Source organism: Stylophora pistillata, chromosome 12 (assembly GCF_964205215.1).
Source record: "Stylophora pistillata chromosome 12, jaStyPist1.2, whole genome shotgun sequence".
NCBI classification, from domain to species: Eukaryota; Metazoa; Cnidaria; class Anthozoa; order Scleractinia; family Pocilloporidae; genus Stylophora; species Stylophora pistillata.
This window is the reverse complement of record NC_142530.1, coordinates 10,323,081-10,340,000: the sequence shown is the minus strand read 5'-3', so window position 1 is coordinate 10,340,000 and position 16,920 is coordinate 10,323,081. Positions and strand designations below refer to the sequence as shown.

The window sequence follows — 16,920 nt, the reverse complement described above, 5'->3', positions numbered from 1 at the left end:
CGGGGGGGGGGGAGAATACCCTCCCGGTCAGCTTAATGGATAGAGCGCTGGACTGTTTTGCGGGAGGTCGAGGGTTCGAGCCCCGGCCGGACCAACACTCAGGGTCTTAAAATAATTGAGAAGAATATGCTACCTTTCTATAACATCAAGAAATGGTTAGATATTCTAGTCTTCTCGGATAGGGACGAATAAATGGAGGTCCCGTCTCCTGCAGGGTTAGGGGTAGGAGACGTTAATTTCCCACGCAAGAGATTACTGTGTGATGGATGTCCTCCCCTGGGGTGGGATGGGTGGTTTACAGGACCCCCGTTGATACCACTGTTTACTACACTGAAGGGGCTATCCTGTATAAATATAGATGTCTACTCTAGATGTCATCCGTCACATCGAAAAACTAACGAAAAAGATCGCCTCTGGTATCGGGGCCCTAAAGCGAATTAGGCACCTGATCCCAGCATCAACCTTACATCTCATCTACCAAGCTTTAGTAAAACCTCACTTTGATTATTGTGACATTGTTTGGGGTAGCTGTGGGAAAACGCTACGAGACAAACTGCAGAAATTTCAGAATAGAGCAGCCCGTGTGTTGACATTCTCTAACTATGATGCTGATGCAACTGAGCTACTCGAGTTTTTAGGGTGGAAAAATCTTGCACGTCAGCAGGAAATCCATAAAGCCACCATGATGTTTAGATGTCTGCACGGGCTAGCTCCAAGGTATCTATATTCAAAGTTTACGTGACGTGACTCTGCTTATGACCTCAGGGACTCTGAAAATAAGCTTAATGTTCCACTACCGCGCACTAATTATTACAGAAAAAGCTTTAGCTACAATGGCGCCACATTATGGAACAGTTTACCACGCGATATAAGGAACATAGAGTCTCTGGGGTTATTTAAACGTAAGATCAATGACATTTTTAAAGTCTAACGCACGGCATTCACGGAAAACAGCTTTAGTGTTATAGTATGTAGTTTTAATTTTAAATATCTTAGTGTATGTGATATGTATTTTTATAGGCTGATGAATTGATCGTGTCTAAATAAAGATTACAATACAATACAATCTACTCTACTCTACCCAGGGGTCGTAGACAATAGTAAGTGTTTCCTACGGAATTTTCATCGTCGTCTAATAAAAAATGGTCCTGTCGATTAATCAAAGTGCAATGAGAGTAAATTGTTTCAAACGGTTAAATCAACTAATCGCTTTAATTATCCTTCCATCTCAGTCATTCCTTTGAAATTTCAATACTGTTTCAATGGTACCCGGTCACTTCGCCGGCATGTCAATAGCCCATTTCCGAATTACCCTTGGCCTCATTTTCAAAACGAGTCCTGGTGCTCATCCTTTCATATGATAATAAGTTTTCATTCACATGCAAATTAAGCTCATTTTCACAAGAATGGTTGAGCGCCAGGCCTCGTTTTGAAAAAGAGGCCAAGGGTAATTCGGAAATGGGTTATTCGCCGACACTATCAGTGAAGTCACCCGCATCTTTGGTCAACGCGCTGACACCACTGGTCAATTTTCCGACACCACTGGTCAATTTGCCGACACCACTTGTCAGTTTGCCGACACCACTGGTCAGTTTGCCGACACCACTGGTCAGTTTGCCGACACCACTGGTCAGTTTGCCGACACCACTGGTCAGTTTGCCGACACCACTTGTCAGTTTGCCGACACCACTGGTCAGTTTGCCGACACCACTGGTCAGTTTGCCGACGTCAATCAGCCTACAATAATTTTTGTTAATCTTATTTTGTTATTATCAGGCGCCGTTTATGTCTCCTTCGAAACAGAAGTTAAAATCGAGGCCTTTTGTTTAACAGTTTTGAATGAGAACATACCGAAATTTACTTAATCATAAATATTTTAGACAAAAAGAAATGATTTATTGACGAATAAATTGACCTGGGGCAAATCTTTTACTCAGCTGTTAATATTTCAAATCGATTCATAACTTGAAGAAAAGTGTAAAGGGGAACCTCTGGTTAAACCTACCCACATAATGCTATACGCGAATGTTCCGTAGACGTTTCAGTCTTTTTCGTTTCTCATTTGTCATCTTTTTATTCAGCTCTCAAGTTGCCTCAGAAATATTACAAATTTAATTTCACAGATATTCGGTCAAAATGTATTTTACATCTTATAAACAATTATAATATTGATATAATGTTTTTCTTACATATGTATAGACAAAACACGAGTACTCCAGCAATCTTACGCTGGAATTCATCGTATCCACATATTTTCATACATCTGTTTTTTATCGACACTCTAACTTTACAAAGGGCGGCCGGCTGTCCATACAAAAAATCACGTGGTGCGTGTAGCCCATGGCATTCCACATTCTATCCTGGATTTTTGTCAATAACAATAGCAGCGGCGGTTTGGAGTCAGTTTCTCTTTTCTTTTATTATTCTTTGCTGGTCATGTATAGGAAAAGGCCGAAATTACATTGGCCGAGAAGAGGTCATGGAATATGCAAAGAAATCGTGCGAAAAGCTACGTGATATTCCATACCAGTCCACTGCCAAATCAATCTGCAAAGTATGATTTTTGTCATGATACAATATTTAACTTTCATTGCAAAACTTACAGCTGCTTCGTTATCATTATCATCATTGTTTTGTTCTTTTATCTTTAATCTTATAAGCCTAGTACACACATGTAGTGTCCAGGTCCCACTCTGCTTGATAACAACTGGCTGAGGGGTTCACAAAATGCTGTTGAGGAAATGGTGGTTTGGGATATGATTCTTTTGGCATAGGAAGAAGCTGCTGAGGTGCGTGTGGGCTCACAGGCTTTGGTTCCCGACACTCTGGTTTGATGTAAGGTTTCTGTGAGTCAGGAAAAGCCATGCTGAAAAGAGCCTCAGGACTGCAGACAAATTTGTACACATAACGTTCGCCAGCTACTTTCTGCATGATACCTTTCTCATAGTAATAACGAAGAGAACGGCTCAGTTTGTCGTAGTTCATGGCGGGGCGGTTTTTCTGAATTCCCCACCTACGAGCTACTTCTTCAGGGTCAATAAGTTTGAACTCCATGCCACGCCCCGTCCAAGCGATAAACGAAGAACATTCAGGCTCGTCCAAAAGAGCAACAAGGAACTGCCACAGTTGTAACGAGCCCCGTCTTTGGAAGGCCCTTGGTTCTGGATATGTGACGCCGTTCGGAACTTTAAACTCAGGACCTGCGTTTTGCAAAAGAACGGAGCTTTTTAGAGACCAACACCCATTTTCATCTCCTTTCAAGTCACAATGTACTGGTGATATAGAGACTGGCATTTAACGGAAGATATTCATACAATTAGTCGTATTTTGCTTGGCGCGTTAACTTAGACATTAGACATCACTTTTCAAAAATTCATTGTTACAGGTAAAAGTAAAGACTTTTAAAAGATCATCCATGAATCACCCATGAATCATCCATACCAGGTTAGCAACTGTTGTCAAAATGATTCCGTTCACCATATTACTCGGAAAGACGGTCTGGACCAGCAAAAGTAAAAAAAATACAATTGCAATCCCAACCAGGCCAGATGCGCAGGAAATTTTTAAGACTATTGACAACTTTCGCGGAACCAGATCGACACTCCATTTTATAAATCAAGCCGAAACAGCAAGGGTTATCTTGGCGGGTAAACAGCAAATTTTGCCTGAAGCCATAATAACTGAATTACATGTTTTTCAGAAAAGCGAGATGTCTATTTCCTAAACAGAGAAAGTTTGATTATGAATATTTTCCACTTATTAAGGTTCGACTGAACAGCAATGAACAAATCTTTAAAGTATGCTTAACTCTTCCTTGCCTTTTTCACCTTTCGAAGAAATAATTAACCTTTTACAACTTAAGAATATGCTTTTCCGTTTGTTTTTCCACTGAAAGAAATCCCGAGCATATCAAATACTGTAATTCCGTTTCAAGGAGCGCTTTGCAACAATTTATTAAACGTGGTTTAAATTTCGTCTTTTTTTTCATGCTTTCATTTTCTTCGTCTTCCCTAATTTCACCGTGGGTTAAGGGCCAGGTCTATAGAAAAGTTTTCTCTAATTCCTCACCGAAGAATAGAAGAATTATTTTGCGATTTTGCTGAGTGTATTCAAATTAGACTTCTCTCGTAAAAAGTTATTTTACAGCTGTTACGCATACTAAATCATTCAGAATAACCGAGCAGAGAAAAGCCATGTGTGGGGAACGTATTAGCCTGAGCTTATCATTGAAAGAATACGATGAAACGTGATTAATTGCAAGAAAACACCATTAGCTGCACTTTGACAAAGCGCCCAGAGATATGAAATGGCTCTTCTAACTTTCCATTGATATTCAAAACACTCTTAGTCGATTACGAAACTTCAGCGCAGCAGATGACGCATTCGTAAGTCCGAAGGTTGTTCTGTTTGCATAAAATAGTTTGGCCGTGATCTTTGCGATAGAGACATCCCATGGGTTTTTACGAGATGTAGTTTTCATTTGAAATTGCTGCCTTCGCGTGTGGCTTAATTTGGTGTTCGGTGGGTGATCTTTGCAAAAACGTTTGCATTTCACGTTTTAATTAAGTTACAAAACGAAAATAACAAATGAAAGATCGAAATTAATCTTACAACGTGCAAAGTTCCTTTAACTGAATGGAAATCAAACGATTTTGACATTTGTCAAAGATTCTGAAAAGTTTGGCGTCACCATGTTTGGTTTTCCTAAAAGTCATTTATCTTGTAATTATTCAAAAAAAGAGAGCAAAGAAGCAATACTTTCTGGAAAAAAAAAGTGAAAAATGATTAGAGCGACATTGTGATTCCCACTGGTTCTTGAACAAAACTGTATTCACACGGACTTAGTTGATTTCGGTGGTTATTGTCTATTTTAGCTGTTTCAAGTGGCGCTAACATCCGGGTCTTTCAAACGCTCTTCGTACACCCATTTTGAATCGAGGCATAGATCTCGTAGGAAAAGATGCGTTTTTGCCGAATATTTATGTCTTAATCAGCAAGAAAACTTCCTGAAATTAATTGATGATATAGAATCGAAAAGGATGCGAATTTTCCACCAATTTAAGCAATTACACGTTAGTGGATAGTTTCGTTTTCTTGAGGCTAGATACGAATAAAAAAATTGCTCTGCAAGAATAATGGTTAAGTAAAGATTACACTGTAGCTTTTATCCGGAAAACGGTTTTCTTCGTTTAATGACTAGGTAATGGCAAAGTGTTTGATAAATATCTCAACGGTGTTCATGCGTCGCATTGAATATTTCTTGGAGGCCTTGCTGCTTTGCGACTGTAATCAAAATAAGTCTGGTAATTAGTGCAATACAGAGATAGCGCGGACGCTTTTAGCGCAAGAGTCATCTCATCAGTTATCAAGCAAGAATTTACAATTTTGGTGCACTTTGTAGCCGTATCGTTAAAAATCTCTTCAGAAAGAGAAACAACACATCTGTAAATCCTCAGAAAACGGGAAATTTTAGTAAAGCAAGATTTGATATCCAATGGCTTTAATTTGACCAAATAAAGCAGGTGCAATAGAAAATTTAATCCTTTTTTTTTCATAGTCCTCTTTCACATCGGTTTATTTTCGAGGAATAGAAAATATTGTAAAGGAAACCCCCTCTGTGATACGCGTAATACCTTGATCGTTTGCAAACTAGAGCGGTGTTGTATAAATCATATTAATTTACCAGCAAGTATCTTCCGTTCTCTCAAGTATTTGTACAAATATTTTTCTGTGTTCGTTGCTGTTCAGTTTGCTGTCACTTACACAAAAAAAATTAGAAAGTAAAGAAGCAGGCGGAATCTGCGGCAGATTAATTTCAATCGAAATGGAAAAAGGTTTACTTGCGAAGTTTGATGAGTTCAATTTTGAATGAAACACAAGGGGTTCGGAAAAGAACTTTAGTAGGAAAAAAAGTGTTCAACCTTACCGTCCCTATAAGTTGGCTTGTGTTCTTTGAAGTCGGCGTATTTGTGATATCTTTCTGCGTACGGCAAAGGCTCGTCGTAAAATGAATGAACACTGGGATCATAAACTGCAGCTTGAAAAGAACGTGAAAGAGAAAATTAAAACATCACAAATTACTACATTATTCCAAAATAACTCAATTTTGTTCGAAGACAAAGATCACATCGAATATCTTTTTACCGGAGAAAATAAGAAAATTATATCATTTTCCTAAGATTTCAATTATTTTTAGTTTCAAGGAAAAAGCAAAAACTACGAAAGAGTTTCTTTTCTCTTACCGAACGTGTGCAGGGAGGCCATGTATGTCAGCCGATGCTCTTTCAGATCATGGAACAATTCGAAGCAAAGATAAATGAAACATTTCTTAAATGGCTGAGAGCTATTATTCGGCCAGTAGCAAGCAAAGTTGAATGCTGCTTTGTAACGTATTACGTCCGGTCGTTGTTTAGCCCAAATAAGAGACAAAATGGTAAAGTCCTTAAGCACTGTGTTTTGGTGAAAATCAACGGAGCTCTCGCTGCCGTGAGCTAGCGCAACCTTTAAACTGAGCTGCTATCTTTTGAAATAGTTTCAATATTAAATACCACTTTGTCAGCAGTATTATAATATTTTTTCTGCAAGCGGATTTAACAGTACGCGTGTCCGTTTGATAACAGAAACGTTTAAACAGGAAAGAAAAGAGGCTTGTCACCATGCAGCCGTAAATCACTGAAATCTCGACGCAATCTCGCCGTGCACTAAAGTTAGTAAGCTATCTATATGACTTCTTCACTATTGCGTTTCTACCCCGTAAAATCTCGCTCTAGATTAGGCTTCTACATAATTACAGATTCCAATGCCTTTTTGGTTTTAGAAGGGCAACTAAAAATTAACTCGTTTCTTGTGTTCGGAGTGTTTTAAAGTAGACTCTTAAATCTCTGATCGTTTCCGCCCCTTCTTGTTGACATATCGCTTCCCGTTTACCACTGTAAATATCCTGTCTTTGGTATAAATTGAGGCTTCCCTTCCTCTTTATTCCAATATTTTAATGCACGACCAGACCTTGAACACAGTTACTGTGTGTGAAATGGAGTTAAGACCACACAGCTCTGGCATAGAAATAAAAACACCTTGGCACTGCCTCAGAGGTACAAACGGCTGGAGGGCCGCGTCAAAGCAAAGCAGAGCTCAACAAAAATCGCCTCATGATTGCTTTAGGCGGCCGCGTGAAGACGGATCGCTTCAAGGACGATTCGCATACAGGAAACATTCGCTTATTGAATGAAAAGTTCGAGCAATATTGTCCTTACAACCGTGTGAACAGCAGTGGAACTACAGAAAAAGGTCATTCTCCGCTTAAATCGCGGCTAGCAGAAATTAACGAGAGATACACAGCATGGAACGATTATTCGACACAGAAAACCCTAAAATTGCCTTCAAATTGTTTTGGTGGACAGATCTCAGTTTATTAGGCAGGATCAATGTACATTCACTGACTACGTTCGAAGGAACATGATCTATTAACCTAGTCGCAGGTGATTTTATGTGCCTCGAGGTTTTTCTATTTTTTATTTTGGAAAATTGTACCGTCTTCCGTTTTTACAATTAAAGAAACTGTGAATTGAATTATTAGCCTTACTTTGTGATCGCATCTTAGTTTCCAGAATATTCAGAGGGCATTGGGTAAGTCTGAGTTTCAGATTCAGAACGCGACGAAACTGTGAAAGGGCAAATTCAATGTTAACTGTTTCGAGTGGGTTGATCGGGTTGTGGGCCGAAATGTTTGGGATCGCCACGATAGGAGAAGCTACCTACTTATGTAATTAATCGAGTGAAAGGAACCAAAATCCGCATAAACAAGAACAAACTGCGGAGCTCATCAAATCATCGATTCATTCACGTGTGAACATCGATTGAAACGCTTTCGGGAGTCTCTGGAGGCCGTTGTAAAATTATTACTGAAATTTTGTGAGCAAGTCTCTAGTTATATTACTTGTGTCGTTTGTAAAGGTTTTGAATTCAACGCACTTTTTCTCTTAAAGCGACTTCAAACAAACATGATCGAGCCAAAAGAAACTCTGTGTTCTGAACTTCAACACAGCTCAATTCCTTTATTTGTATAATAAAAGATGAGCAGAGTTAAGAGGTGTGTTTTTATTCTATTCGCTGTCAATAAATGCTCTTTTCTCTATCATGGCGGTTCCCTACAAGATTGCAAAAAAGGGGCAAATCTCTTCTGCCTCATTTGAGTGCAATTGAGAAATTAAAAGGTCATGTATAACACTTTTGCAACTAATTTCTACCGGTAAGAGAACAAGGTTTTGTGCGCTTTCAAAAGAAATTCAGGAGGAAGAGAACTTTAAAACACTAATCAGCTGAAATTTAGCCCATTGAAAGCTAAAATACACCTGCATGGTGATTGTGAATTTTAAACGACTCTCCTACACCAAGCAAATTAAATTACCTTTGACAATACCGAGTAAATGGCTCTCAAAATCTAAACTAATTTTAAAAAGTTTGGAAAAGCCTATCATGTTTTACCGTGCTTCAAGGCTTAAAATGCCCCACTGAAATGTACCGCTGTCAACGTATAATTTAATTACAGAAATACAAAATGCAAACAATGGAGTCTTGGTTTGTGTGAAATCTGAAAGCTTGGATTGTAACACTAGACCGAAGAGTGAATTTGCGAAACGGCGGGGAATAAACGAGCGCTGTCGCTAAGCCAAGGATTCATCCCAAATGTAAACTAAGGATCTTCCTTAAACCCTTTGAAAATGTTTTTACCTCAATTAGCGACTATTTTTTTTTGTTAAGATTTTTAAGTGGAGAAAAGCATCATAACTCGCATACAAAAAAAAGAAAACAACTCGCACACACAAAAACAAGAATACTGAAGGTCGAGGAAAAAAAATTGACGATATCTTTTACTCCAGAGCGAATGGTGTTTGAAAATAATTTAATTGATTTCGAAAATGAAAAAGAGCAAGAAATTGCTTTCAGGAAAGAAAGAGCATCTGGCTTGAGGCTGTCATGAGTTCATATGTGTTTGCCAAAGAAAATATTAAAGTGATGCAGCAATCATGGTAAAAACATCTGCGCCTTAAATTTCAGATATTGTGTTCGGTTCACTCCATAACAATTAAAATTAATTTCAACATTTTCTATCATAAAATCAAAGCGCCATGAATATTCATAATGTGTGGGCTATCAAAATGTCTAATTAGAATGAAAAACAATTCACCGAGTGGTATTTTACAATGGAAAAAAATTTACCCTCTGTTGAAGATGTTTGGAGGCCATAACACTCGGCCTGTTGATGCGCCTGATGATGAAACGATGCGAGACTTTGTAAACGTTCTGAAAGGAAAAAATAATAAATTACACGAAGCCGCCAACAGAATATATACAGTGGAAGCCATTTGTTAGTGCTTTCACCACAAAACATATATACTTTATCAAAGCACCTAAACAAAAGGGTAGAGCTTAAAAACCGTTTACAACGCGTTCGTTTATCAGTTATCTAACAATTTCACAGACTAAAATGAGCAGCAGTAACAACTGGGACATTTTTAGTCCTAAACACACGTGACAAGTTTCATACACTGCTGTTAATCGAGGCAGGGAATTGGAGTTGAAAAACTACAATAATTGCTGTAAAGATAGCAAAAAAGGCTTATTAAAAAATAACTTTCATTCTTCATAAAATTTTCATTCCTAAATGAGCGAAGAAGAATTGAATTGCACTGGGTGGTCATCACTTTAAAATGTCTTTACCTTTTGCCAGTGGGGGAAGAAATCAAATACAGAATGTGATACAGCCCAACAAAAGTGTTTCTTTCAACAAGTGTACATTTCAAGTGAAGAAAAAATTAAATTAACGACGAAAAATACAAGACTTTATTTTATTACTCATTGGATTTAGCAAAGCATGAAAATTTGGCATCAGTCCATAAAAAAGTAGAAGGAACAAAAAATTGAAAACACTGGGAGAGATAGCAAAGAACAAACACTTCAGAACTGAAACGAGAAATAAATTTTTTTCAAAGCGTACCTTGCTCGTAAGGATTTTCGCATGTCGTGTAGTCGATGGGCTCCTGCTTGATGGAGGGATAGCTTGGAGCTTGCGATGAATCGAAAGGCGTGCTGTCGTACGCTAACTGTCTGTAGCCCTTCATGCAGTGAAAACCCGATGGCTGAGCAGAGCAGGTGTAAACTAAAGGGGAACTGCTTGAAGCATGGTTTTCACTGATCATTCTCATGTAGGAAGAGTTGTCGCTTGCCTTGTCCATCTTATTTGTGTTCTTGAGTGTTCCTCGGCGATAGTGTTCACTCTGCTGACAGGCGCGCTCCCTCGGCTCTGCTTTAATGTGTGTGGCATAGCAGCCTACAAAACGAGAAAAAATATACTTCTAGACAAAAATGCCTATTCATTTTCAAAACAAAACTAACGTTATGAATGGCCTAAACAAAAAAGAATGCCTTATTTACATAATGAAAAAATGGGATGGGGGCAGTGCAAGGAAAACAAGCGAAATGTACAACTTTTGTTGGGAAAATAATACACCGGGTGATTGTATTATTGCTTGAAAATCAAGGCTCCCCACAAAACAAGAAAAAAACTGTTATTTAACTTCGTTTTAGGCAAATAGAGACCTGAAAAATATTCATTGATATTTAAGGCCATTTATCGCTGCGGATCTTTTGATGCGGTTTTTAGTGACTTTTCTCCAGTTGGAAAATGGCTGCAAATTTATGAGCATCATAACATTACAGCGGCGTTTTTAAGGCATAAATAATATAACCCCGAGGCTAAAAACTAGGAGAGATTGCGAAAAACGCTGTCACCAGAGATAACACTAATTACGCTGGTGTTTCAGCGGTCAGAAATCTTACTTAAGGCACGTGTTTACCGACAAAATTCGACTTAATTAACGTTCCTCTAACAACTACATGAAGACGCGGAAAAAAAAATTTCTCGAGATTTACTAATCGAGGTAACTTCGTTCAAAAAGACAGAAAAAATGTTGTTTTTCTGCTTCTTAACCTATACCTGTTGCTTAGTAAGAACCGTAAATGTGATCTTCTTTGAATATATATTTATATATTTTTCTGGTAACACAACAATATACTCGACAGTTACCTTCTTTCGAAGTGGTCGAGTTCCCTTCGACTTCTGGGACAAATTGCTCGTCTGTAGTACTTGCCTGGTATGGCCGGGCTTTAAAAGTCACACAGAAAAAGAAATGAAACGTTATGCGTCTAGGATCTAAGTTTAATGAATTCGGCACTTTTTCATCAATTATTCAGGATGTTTCATTCCCAACGTTAATAAAATTATCGCTAACTCGCCGCAAACTTCATGTTAACATAGTTACCTTCAATCATCCAGTGTTCTTGCATTTGGCACAAATCTTGAAATAGTTCTGAGAAAAGAAAAAAGATGCTCAGACTTTTTTCGCTTTCACCTTTTTTTTCTTGAACGTCAGACAATCTAATAAACACAAATATTGGCAACCAAGCGTAGGTTGTGATTACCTTGCGAGTCTAAGGACAAATTTTCACCCTGTCCGCGTATACGCTCAACGGGACTACAAGATTTTCGTTCGAGGTTAATGGGTCTTGAAGAGAGCTGGCGAGAATAAATGGAGAAAGTGATGGATGAATGGAAACAAAACTGAAAGTATCTTTGTTAGCGAGACGTTATTTGTGAGTAGTTTACCTGTGGGTACATGTGTGGAACCTCCTGGTCGTATGTCGAGTCGAACTGGTACATTCTACTTCAGTGTGTAAGTTACACACCGTTTTTGAAAATCTTGCGACGCCGTATCGACTCAACTATCAGGCTTATATTGGTGTTTTTTTTCTTTTTTTCGTATGAAAGACGGCAAATGTGAAAGCTATAAGGACGAACCCCGTATCGGTATGAATTAAATTTGGGCTTGTAGTAAAAAATGGCAACTGGCGGTACTCTCCAGTGTGTTATATTTGGCCGGCTTTGTCATATTCACACCAGATCATAGTTGTAGATTTTAGCTGTCCGGCTTTTGATCAAATCTTTCATTTATAGTGAACGCGTTTCTCATTGGTTTACCAATTTATTCCTTTTGATGTATGATTGGTCATTTGCAAGTAGCAATTCAGCGAGTGTCAATTTCTGTCTATTGACCAATCATAACAATGAAGACAATTAGTCTCATTTGGCACACGTTAGCTGTCGCGGCGAGTTGGCAAACGCGTGCCTTGCTTGTCATTCAGCGCTACACCTAATAACATGATCATATTCAACAATCGCTCTCATCGAGGTTAAAAACTCGAAGGGGGTTGAACCGGGAGGTAAACCTTCCCGCCCGAAACACCGGCTAAATTGCAAGCTACAGACATCAGTGAGGCGAAATCGGTCGTGTCCGCTGTTATTGGACTTGAGATTACAAAAAGACAAATTTCAAATAGTTGTTTACTTTGTTCTTTTTGGTGAAAATACGAGATGCGTGCGATTTCATTTACAGGTTAAACCTTGGGGGTGGTCCCCAAGGGGAAACGTACACGAAAACTCTGATCTAAAGTAAAGTGGGATTTACAATCATTTAGCAGAATGAATGCGAGCTCCCGACGGGAGCTGATTTTAATGCTCTTGCAGAAAAGAGGCTAAGCTTTGAAACAAAAAACCCCGTGGAAACCGAACATCAAGCACGCTAATTGGTATTGTGTGACGAGAAAATGAGTTAGCATTTTATTGTTCGCGCGATATACAGGTGACGATGAAATTCACTTTTTCATCAATTCTAAAAAAATCTTTCCCAAACTTGACTATTATATTAGCAAACAATCTCTGTCTGTTTTGATAATTTTTTGCAGCAATTAAACGGGTGAATTTTTTACTAAAAATACTATCTGTATAGCCCTGGCCTTGTAATGCTCGCAATTTATCTCTGCATTAAATGAATTTCTTAAGGTTCGTGAGTGTTGGCTGTTTAATGAGAAATTTTTCCCACGCTTTAGTATGAATTGATGAGAACAACTACACAATTTTTTTGCACAAATTCTCTTGAAATTGGACATTTTCAACTGCTCAGCAAACTTATTGTCCAGCTTTCTATCGCCAAAGTGGTATTTATTTCCGGGTCCCGCTCATACATTGATGTTGTTTGAGCAAGCTATCAGACCAGTCATAAATGTATTGAACTTTACTCATTCCCTACTACACGTTACATTTTGCGGCAAGCACGCTCGTCATAATACCCTTCCCAGCTTGATTGAGTATTTCATCAAGTTCTATTTGACTCTGTGTGTTGTGTTGTCGTACCTTTGTTGACAGTAGAAGCCCACGTATCATATGCACTCTTATTTAGTTTTTCAAAATGAAAATAGAACGTAGTGATAATATAACTGACAAACCCAAGCGTAGGTGCGTCAGCCCTCGCAATGCGCTCACGTCACGCAGAACGACGCAATTTTTTGAAGCGCGCCGCACGGTCACGTACGAGAAGAACGGACACGCGGGAAATCGAAAATGCGTAATTTTTAGCCGTGTAATAAAAGAGCAATGATCACTATCGGTTTGAAAAGCGTGTGTGAAGTTATCAGTATTTGGAAGAGCGAGGTTTTTATTTTTTTACATAGACACGAGGCACAAATGATCAACTTTTCAATAAGAAAAAACACAATCAGAGAACTATAGAAAAGAAGTTAATATGCTCAAAATGGGAATTTGAAAAACACAAACAATCAAATCATTTGATATTTCCTGCAGAATTTACTGTCCTGTGACTAAAAGGTTTGCAACTGATACGACGTGAGTTGCCAGTGGATTGCGTTTGTCACCGAGCATATGAAAAGACACCGACTACTTATTGCCTCTGATAGTTAAATTCACTTTAAGCTTAGAAAATGTTCCCAGAATAAAACATAATCCCTTTTTACTTCTGTTCTCCTTTGATGAACGAAATACTCTCTTTGTGATAAACAGAAAAATGAGCGTTAAACGGCAAGTCTTTAGTTCAAGCCGCACCATGAAAAACATGCCAAGCCAATTCTGCCATACACCTTTGGTAAACAAGAATTTCACAGAGTGATGTAATGAAGTCGGTTTTTAGATTTCGCTCTTAGTGGTTAGACGTGATCCCATAACGACTTAAGTCGCTATCGTTTAGAAATTTATAGCGAGCGCCACCTGACCAACAGGCCTGATAATAATACATTAGATATTCAGTCGCCATGAGCTGTGAAAATCTTGGAGCGTAGCAGCTGCAATTCGCGTTTACCTTTCTTTCTTTTTACAATATCTCTAATAAGTCTTGGGCTTTGTTTCGACAAAATAAGCGAAAATTATGAACAAACTCGTTCAGGGTATCCTCTCGTCACAATTTTTTCGACTTTTCTCGATTCATTACCCTGCATTTCATAACTACGGGTTACATTTGCTACTCAGAATAACTTCCTTTCTGCTGGCATATTTGGCGACAACTTATCCAGAGAGAGTTAATTTTATTCACAAATTTAATTTATTGGAGAGTTTTTCTATAGCAATTGTTGTTTTTTTACGGCAGAAAGCCTAAATGTTTACTTCTCATCATTCGAATTGCTGCCGTGAAAAACAATAAGAGAAACACTTTGTGTTGGTTGCTGTATTAAACAAAAAAGAGGTTTCTTTTTATTCTGCAAAGTTGGCCTGAAATCTGACATTGAACGAAAGTTCTCTGGTGTTAAGTGTAAAATGTTTGCTCATATTACAAACGCAGCAGACGAACAGATTGAACACTTTCACTGAAATGAAACTCACGTCAAAACTTTGCTCATCTCATCCAATTTTTCGCACTTCGAGAACAATACAAGATCATTTGCGATTTAAGCCGCTAAAAAAAGACAGCTTCATCGCGAAACTTAAACGATAGAGGAAACTATTCTTTTCTGTGGGGCTTACAGAAGTAAAAAAGATAATAGCAACTTCACAAGTCAGTGAAAACACACAAGGACAATAGCACGAACATACGATTTAGTTACACCTGTTATAACGTGTAATGCGCACGCGTGGGAAACACACCAAACAAATCATTCCCTCCTGTAGCTTGCCTTTTGTCTTCTTCTCAGAGGTTTGTTCTCAATCAAAGATTTCTTTTTTGAAAAGAACAAATGCAAAGACATTCATATGAATTTCTCCCTTGTTTTGACCACAGAAATCGATCACATAGAGACCTACTAGCTCTGTTTTGAAAATTATAAAGATTAAGAACATTAGAATATTTAATTAAATTATATTTAATTTATTTAATTTATTTTGACACAATTGCTTTGTCTTGTAAGTAATCTATAACTCTTCCTCCTTGCGCTATAATGAAACGCGACCAATTGATTTGTTAGTTTTAGCTCCCTTTCTAATGGAAAATGATCTCGGCCTTGTTTTCAAAATGATTTACATGCAACGAGAACTTAAAAATAGGCCTGACCGCACACTCAAAAAAAAAAAAAAAAAAAAAAAGAGAAAAAAAAAACGCTCAGAAAGGAAATCCCTTTGTCGGCTTGGCGCGCGCATTGATGGCTGGCTTCTGTACATGACAGAATTTTCCGGAATTTTGATGGGATCTCAATTGTTGTTTGCTCTAAGAAAGAAATGAGAGCAGACGGAAAAGCTAGCTAAATTACTTAAACTGTACTGACGTACTTTTAACGCAGTCCTGGTATATCAAAGTTCCACGTTTTGGAGACTTGACATGTTCATTTCAAGGAACATTAACGGACTTACCTTCTTCCGGTCGAAGATTCAAAGGGGCTTTCAGAATTTGTTTCACGAAATTTTCGTGAGAGATTTCATAAAAGAGCCGTTTTCTTTGAAAGAAAACAAAGTAAGTCGTTAGCTCGTAACCGAAGCGAATTCAATAGCTATTTCGTCAAGCACGCTAACTCAATCCGAAAGTTAAACCCGTTTCTTTGTGAAAGTCGTTCATGCAAAGACGGGTAATGTTCTCATTCGCTCACGTGGGTTACTCGGTGTTCAGCTGCATGGTAAAATTAGTAATATGCATTTACGGATGAAGTTATTAGTTAAAAATCCGTATAATTGGAGGGATATAGAGTTTCGAAATGTTAGGAGCACTTCCACAATAAAATCTTGTTCGTTTGCACTTTCGATTGCGAAATAATCAATTTTATCGCTGAAAGAGCCAAAAAAATGTTTGAAAAGATGGATAAAAACAAAAAACAAAAAAACGGGACAAACTTTCACCATAGCCTGAATGTTTTAAATGTTCTTCCTGCAGTGATCTTGTTTTTCCTTACATTTTCGTCACAAGTTATACTTAATTTGTGTTTTATTCGATAAAAGGTATGATGACTTCATATTATTCTATTTTTCAATGCTGGCTCCAAGAGTTTGTTCAGTGTTTTGAGAAGGCTTCCTGAAACCAGTTTTTGTTTTTCTCAGTAGTGCGACAGAATTATTCTCTAATCAGTGAAAACTGGATTAATAACGCACAAGCAATTAAACCATTGTTTATGAGGCTGAATTGACAAAATGAAAAATCGGGTATTTCTTTATATTACAAGTCCAAACATAACAATTCTTTGTTTCTTGAGATCCAATTCCACCCCTTTTTAACGCCTAGACCTCATCAGAGCAGAAATCGAATCTTTAATGGTCCGCTTCGAAATATCTGTCCTATTGGTTCTACAGAGAAATAAAATCACACATTACACCTACCACAAAAAAAAAAAAATTCAATTTAAGTCGGAGTTTGAAATTGTGGACAATTTTTTGAGAGTTCAGTTCCGGGTATAACAGACTTAAAACTCTTCAATTTTAACTTAGCTCATTAGGAATCAAAATGATTTGGTGCACGGCAGCAACCCAAATGAAACAGTAGCTTTTTTGAATTACTGGCTAATAATTTCAAACGACGCTAAGCCTTAATAGACAACTTTAAAATTTAAAAAGAAATTGGACTTGTTTCAATATAAGGCAAAATTGAACAGCCTATATCA

The 16,920-nt window shown here is 37.9% G+C and overlaps 1 protein-coding gene across 4 annotated transcripts; it reads right to left on the bottom strand.

Moving 5' to 3' along the window:
• Nucleotides 1-2,047: 2,047 nt before the first annotated feature.
• Nucleotides 2,048-15,903, bottom strand: LOC111333228 (ETS translocation variant 1). 4 transcript variants are annotated; one of them, XM_022938772.2, is made up of 8 exons: nt 15,686-15,903; nt 11,482-11,575; nt 11,322-11,369; nt 11,087-11,164; nt 9,998-10,330; nt 9,220-9,303; nt 5,927-6,037; nt 2,048-3,200 (listed from the first exon to the last, which is right to left on the bottom strand). In XM_022938772.2, exons 3-8 carry the CDS (start codon nt 11,344-11,346, stop codon nt 2,662-2,664), a joined length of 1,170 nt encoding a protein of 389 aa, XP_022794507.1. In that variant the 5' UTR covers nt 11,347-11,369; nt 11,482-11,575; nt 15,686-15,903; the 3' UTR covers nt 2,048-2,661. The 4 variants fall into 4 exon arrangements, with proteins under 4 accessions (XP_022794507.1, XP_088597001.1, XP_022794506.1 ...); XM_088740875.1 differs by lacking the exon at nt 15,686-15,903 and adding an exon at nt 11,666-12,017 and having other exon boundaries at nt 9,998-10,332; nt 11,092-11,164; XM_022938771.2 differs by lacking the exon at nt 15,686-15,903 and adding an exon at nt 11,666-12,013.
• Between the last annotated feature and the right edge of the window lie 1,017 nt (nt 15,904-16,920).